Source organism: Garra rufa, chromosome 4 (genome assembly GCF_049309525.1).
Source record: "Garra rufa chromosome 4, GarRuf1.0, whole genome shotgun sequence".
Lineage (NCBI taxonomy): Eukaryota > Metazoa > Chordata > Actinopteri > Cypriniformes > Cyprinidae > Garra > Garra rufa.
The window spans coordinates 5,416,077-5,423,012 of record NC_133364.1 but is presented as its reverse complement, the minus strand read 5'-3'; the positions used below and the strand labels follow the sequence as shown (position 1 = coordinate 5,423,012).

Below are 6,936 nucleotides of genomic sequence, written 5' to 3'. Positions count from 1 at the left end.
AAATGTATTGATCAGAAAGTGTGGGAGCCCTGCATTAATGTCTGTTTTATCTGATTCTTTCTCACTGTTTTTGGGTGATAGTATAAAGACACAATAGTCGTTTTTCTCATCTGAGCATGCAATTACCAGATCACATTAAATTACCAAGCCTATACATTTCTTTGAATACTTCGGGTTTAATGCACTCTTCTCCAGAACGCTCTGTTCCAATGATCATGATGATTTCTGTGCTTTCCTCTGTCTCTGTCTCTCTCTTTCTCTTTCTATCAGTATTCCTATCCTGCCGAACGCAGGCCTGTTCCTCCCGCGCAGAGCATCACTGCACAGTCTCTGCAAGGCAAAACGGTACGCTTTCCCTCTTCTCCACCCACCTTGTTCCTCTGTGCAAACACAACCATTGGAACTTCGCTTTCCTCTCAAACTCTTTGCATTTTTCAGTTGCAAGCCACCAAGGATTCGTTGAGGCTTTGGCTTGCAGATGAGCAGAATATTTACATGCGGAGGTTAAAGCTGCTCATTTAAAGACAACACGAAATCAAAACCTCCGCAAATCACATTGTAGAAATAAAATCGCTTGCAAATATCATTTCATGTTGACTTTAAAGGTAAACAGACATTTAGATGTTCAAGTAGGAGTTTTTATTTCAGTAGAGTAGGTTATTCAAGCTTTAAACTGCTCTGACAGAGAGATGAGTGTTTGTGTGTGTGTTTATTACGACAGGAGACGCGTTAATACCATAAGCTCTTCTTAAAACTATAATTATTATTCTCTTACTTGACGTTTCAGGTTCTGGCAGTCTAAAGCCGGCTGTTTCCTGTTAAGCTGCTTTTTTTATAATGTTTTTTAGACACTAAATACGACTGACAGAAATGGTCTGCGATATTATTTCAGGCAGAGAGCATTTTAATGAAAAAGCCTGCGGTCACTTGATGAAATATTAATGGAGCTCCTCCATATGTGTTTTACTCATCATCTCTTTTCAGTGCATCAAATTCAATTTAGGACCTTAAACATTTTGCATTATGATATTACTTCTTTTATTTGGAGTAATATAACTTCAGATGAAATGACAAACATGAGATAATGGCAGTCGCAAGGTACTTAATTTGGATAGCAGAATACATTTCTAAGGATAAATTGGCATAAACCTGGGATTTTGTTTTCTTAAAAGCAACTTTAAACTTAATTCAGCTGTTCTTTAAGGAAAATCCAGCTTGTAATTAGTTTATAATCTCGTTGACTAGATATTACAGGTTTATGTCAGTCTATCCTGAAAATATTTAATGCTACAGATTTATTTATTTACGTGTTTTATACTCACTGGACCAGTGTTATTTTGGTGTTCATTTGCTGTTGTATTATTAATATTTTGAAGTAACTATATTTTTAAATATTTTGAATTCATAATATTTTCCATTTTAAAGTTTTATTAATTTTATTGTGCTTATATATATATATGTATACAATACAATTCTAAATATACAGTTTACCATTTTTTACTGCATATATTATTTATTTAGTATAGTTTTACATAGTTTATAATATTTATTAATATTTTAAATTAGCTTTTATTTTTTTTTGTTTAAATATTTGTTGATTTTAGTTTTAGTAATTTTGTTGTGCTTGATTTTACATTTTTGGAAGTAAATTTAAACTTATTTAAACCCTTGTTTTATTTCTTTTTTGTTCTTTATTATATGTTTTTGTATATGCATATTTAATTTCCAGTTATTTATTTGCAGATTTTCTAATTCATGTTATTTATACTTTAATAGTATTTCTTAATATTTTGAATTAGTTTTTTCTTTTTAGTATTATTTTAGTTAAAGTTATTTTGTTGTGCTTAATTTTTTTTTATTTTTGAAAGCAAATTGAAACTTAAACCCAAACTTACACTTATTATAAACTACTGCAGTATGTATTATTATGTTAAAATAACTACAATGTTTAGTTATATATTTTTAATTTGTTTTATTACTGTTTTATTGTGCCTTATTATATATGTTTTTATATATGCATATATATATAATTTCCAATTGTTTATTGACACATTTTCTTATTCGTGTTATTTACACTATCATAGTATGTATTAATATTTTAATTTTGTTTTTATTTATTTATTTATTCAATTTTGGTTAATGTTTGTTAATTTAAACTTTTATAATATAGCATAAACTTTTATAATAATTTACTATTATTTTAAAACATTTACAGTGTTTAGTATTATTAGTAATATTTTTATTTGTTTCATTCGTTTTGTTGTGCTTTATTATATATGTATGGGTTTTCCAATTATTTCGATATTATTTATACTACCATAGTATTTATTAATATTTTAAATTAGATTTTTATTTTAATTTAATTTATTTAATTTATTTTTTTTCAATTTTAGTTAAAGTTCCTGTTATTTTGTTGTGCTTGGTTTTCCATTCTTGAAAACTAATTTAAACTTAAACCCTAACTTAAACTTTGATTTACTGTTTTAGCTTGTATTATTATTTTAAAATAATGTTTTAGATTTTTCATTTTAGTCTTACTAATTTTAGTTAAAGTTTTAGTATTTTTTTGTTAATAGAGAATTTAAACTCAAATAGATTGCAACTAGTTTCTAGCTCAAGAACCTGGTTATTCATGGTTACTAAACCAGTTTGTGCATCTTAGCAGAAGCAGGTTAATCATGTTGATTAGATATCACAGGTTTATGTCAGTATGTCATCACACTGTCTGAAGAATTGAAGTCATGTCAACACATCCTCTGTATCAAACATGGCCCGATTTCCCCCATAACCCCCTTCACGACGGCCCACACTAACCGCTGCTCCTGTCGCCCGCCGCAGCCAGAGGAACTGACCCTGCTGCTCATCAAACTCCGGCGGCAGCAGGCCGAGCTCAACAGCCTCCGTGAGCACACGCTCGCTCAGCTAATGCAGCTAAACCTGGATGCCGCCAACCCAAAGGTCAGCCTCGTGGATCGCTAGCCTGTGCATCCCAGAGTGAAGGGCTTGTTAGTTCCCCCGCCAAAACCCCGGCCACCCCACAACCCAGCCTGTCCATTTCCAAGTCTGGTGGTTTTCCCATTGCTTCCGCATGCTCTTGTGGATTGGACGATGTCTAATGGAATACGTTTCAATGCCAGATCTAATCAAAGGTTTGGAATAATTTGGATTTGTAAATGTTTTTGAAAGAAGCATTTATTTGACTAAAAATACCATAAAAACCGTAAAAATGTGAAATATTTTTACTATTTAAAACAACTGCTTTTTATTTGAATATATATTAAGATGCAATTTATTTCTGTGATCAAAGCTGAATTTTTAGCATCGTTACTCCAGTCATCAGTGTCACATGATCCTTCAGAAATCATTCTAATATGCTGATTTGCTGATCAAAAAACATTATTATTATTATTATCAATGTTAAAAATCATCATAATCTTTCAAAAGTAAAAAAAAAAAAAAAGTGAGAAATAAATTCATATTTAATCATAATTTATAAAAATAATAATATATATTATAAATATTTATTTTTACTTTAAAGATTTTCTATTCTATGGCCAATGTTGTTTTACTATTTTAATTGTTTTAATATAATGTAATATTTACTAAAATTTCTAATTATTTTTGTTTCCATTTTTATATTAATATTTCATAATATTTCATTATTTCAGTTTATATTAATAATTTAATATTTCTGTATTTTTTCCGTTAGTTATTTTAACTTCAAATGAATCTGAAAGAAATGAATATATATATATATATATATATATATATATATATATATATATATATATATATATATATATATAAACAATTAAATACTTCATTTGAAGCTAAAATAACTTTGTTTTGTTTGTTTTTACATAATATATGTGTGAGTACTGAGTATATTAATAATGTATATATAAATACATACACATACATGTATATATTATAATAATAGTTGTCTATATACTGTATATTTATATTTATATTTAATTCTATATACATATAAACTCTTTATAGTTACATATAACATTTTGCATCAAATATATATACATTCAAGTATACATGCATATATATATTCATCGTGGACACATTAAATTCAGATTAGTGACAGTAAATGCATTTATAATAATTTATAATCTGATTTTCTAATTCAAAGTAATGCTGTTTTTTTTCTTCATCAAAGACATTTAGAACAGTTTCCACAAAATTAAGATATTAAGCAGCAAAAACTATTACGAGATTGAGTTTAATAATTATATGATCTTTAATTTTTATTGAATGCAGTTGAATAATTCTGTTATATAATTTATAAACATCATTTTTATTTATTTATCTAGAGATTTTTCTACTCTATTCTTTTTTATATATTTATTTAGAGACTTGTTTACTCTCTGGACCAGTTTTATCTTATTATTATTTATTTTCATATTATAGTATTAAAATTGGATTTTATTTTTTAAATTTTCTATTTAATTTTGTATATTAATATTTCATTTTTTTATATTTAAGTTGTGTATTAAACTTTTTCAAAGGCAGTTTTTTATTTAGTTTGGGATTATTTATTTATTTCTTTAAGGTTCATTTAAATTCATGAAAATGTTTTAAATTATATTTTAGTTTTAGTTAAACTTATAATAACCATTATTAACCATTATTAATAATTGAGCAGCAAAACAGAAAGCATGAGAATGATTTCTGCAGGATCATGTGACTCTGAAGACTGCAGTAAAGATGCTAAAAATCAGCTTTAAATCACAAAAATAAATTATTTACATATTTACATTATAACATTTTAAAACGTATCAAACTAGAAAACAGTTCTTTTAAATCGTAATAATATTTCATATTTTACAGTGTTTTTGATCAGCTTTGAAGAGCCTTAATTTAAACAAATCTTAATTATTCCAAACTTCTGACCAGCTTTTTAAAGAAACGTCTCTTCCTTTCCACTAACATGTGAAATCCCTCCAGTCCTGTAGGTTTGGATCATGTTTTGTGCGGCTGCTGCATGCGTTTGACGCAGTTTGAAGAACATGATCCGCAGAAGCTGTGTTTCTGTTTGCAATCCTAGATGTTTTCTTTGGTGGACCCGTTTATTTCTGATTTGCTCTTTTCGGCTTGGCTCATAAAAGTGCATGATGAACTTGAGGAAAGTTTGCAGTTGTTGACTTTGAATGGCTTCTTGAGTTTTTGGTTTTGCACTTCCCCTGCTCTGAAGCCCACGTCTCGCCAACGTCTCTGGTTTTTCTCACTGCTCTCCTCTCATCTTCTTTCTCTTGCCGTCTCTAGAGTGAAATCCTTTCGCATCACCTACAGAGGAATCTCATGTACTTGGACAGCCAGGTGAGGGCCTTTCCTGTTTCTCACTTCCTGTTTCTCTCTCTCTCTCTCTCATTGTCTTATTTCTCTGGCTACTGTACTTTTATTACAGCGCAGATCAAACTCAAGCGTTTTCTCTGTTCTCCGGCCCTCAGTGCATCTGCTGCAGTTCTTTGTTCTGTTGAAGTTCTGCGTCTGTTGAATGCAGATGGTGTTTCTTAAAATAGCAGTTCATTTAAAGCTTTTTTAGCAACATAATATGAATATCATTTGTATTGTTTCGTTTGTCAGGCTTAATTCTCAGTGGTAGCCTGCTGTGAATGTCTTGTTTTTTTGTTTGTTTTTTAACTACTAAGGTCACAACAGTAGCAGTAAGTAGTTATTTATATTTTAAGTTTAATTTTAAGTTAAATTTTTTTTTAAATATATTTCTGTGTAGTTTTAATTTTATTAATTGAATTTTTATATGGCAAAGGCAATATTTATTTTTATTTTATTTTTTGAGATTGAATGTATTAATTATTTTTTTAATTGCTTTATTTCTAATTAGTTATATTATAAAATGTAATTTTAATATTTCATTAATATTTCTATGTAGCTTGAGTTTTTTTAGTTTTGAGATTGAGATTAATATCTTTATAATATTTTATTTTTAATAAATGCTATTGTTATATAATAAATATATTTTCTGTTTATTTATTTAGATATTTTCTACCACCTGGAACAGTGCTATCTTATAATTATTTTATCATAATTTTAGGTATTCAATTTTTCTTTGTAGCTTGAGTGGGGTTCGTTTTGAGATTTAAGTTTAATAATTATATTTTATTTTATTTTATTTCATGTTTAATGAATGCAGTTGAATAATATATTTATATAATTTATATAATAAATATATTTTCTTTTTATTTATTTAGAAATGTTCTACTTTCTGGACCAGTGTTATCTTATTATTATTTATTTTAATATAATAGTAATTAAAATATCTAATTAGCTTATATTTTTATTTTTTATTTTTTCATTTTAATATTAATATTTCATTTTATATTAATATTTTAACAGTTTTTTTATTATTTTGAGATGAAAAATTTGAGTGAAATAATGATATTGTATTTTGTTTTTAATGAATGCAGTTGATTAATTCTGTTATATAATTTATATAATTATGTTATATAATAAATATAATTTATTTTAATTTATTTAGAGATTTTCTACTCTCTGGAACAGATTATAGTATTTATTAAAAATGTCTAATTAGCTTTTTTTCCATTTTCATATTAATATTTCATAACATTTTATAAATTTTATTTTATATTAATATTTTAATATTTCTTCTTTAGTTTTTATGTATTTTATTTTATTATATGTTATATAATTGATATAATAATTCAGTTATATTATGTTATTCAGAGTTTCTACTGTATAGCCAGTGTTTTCTTATTATTTATTGTAATATAATGTAGTTTCTAATTAGCTAATTTTTATATTTTTTTATTTTATATATTTTTGTTCGTTTTATATTATAATTGCTTAATATTTTATTAATATTTTATATTAATATTTTTTCTTTTTTTAAATTTATTTCCGATTCATTTAAACTAATAAAAAAGGTATTTAATAGTTTTCTGTAAA

General features: G+C 26.5%; 1 protein-coding gene across 1 annotated transcript in view; it reads left to right on the top strand.

The window, feature by feature from the left end:
* plekha5 (pleckstrin homology domain containing, family A member 5) overlaps positions 1–6,936 on the top strand; it is a 195,897-nt gene that overhangs the window by 161,078 nt on the left and 27,883 nt on the right. The window contains exons 9-11 of the mRNA XM_073838461.1: positions 271–345; positions 2,839–2,958; positions 5,275–5,328. Of these exons, the coding sequence (XP_073694562.1) occupies positions 271–345; positions 2,839–2,958; positions 5,275–5,328 (249 nt within the window). The remainder of the gene's footprint in view (positions 1–270; positions 346–2,838; positions 2,959–5,274; positions 5,329–6,936) is intronic.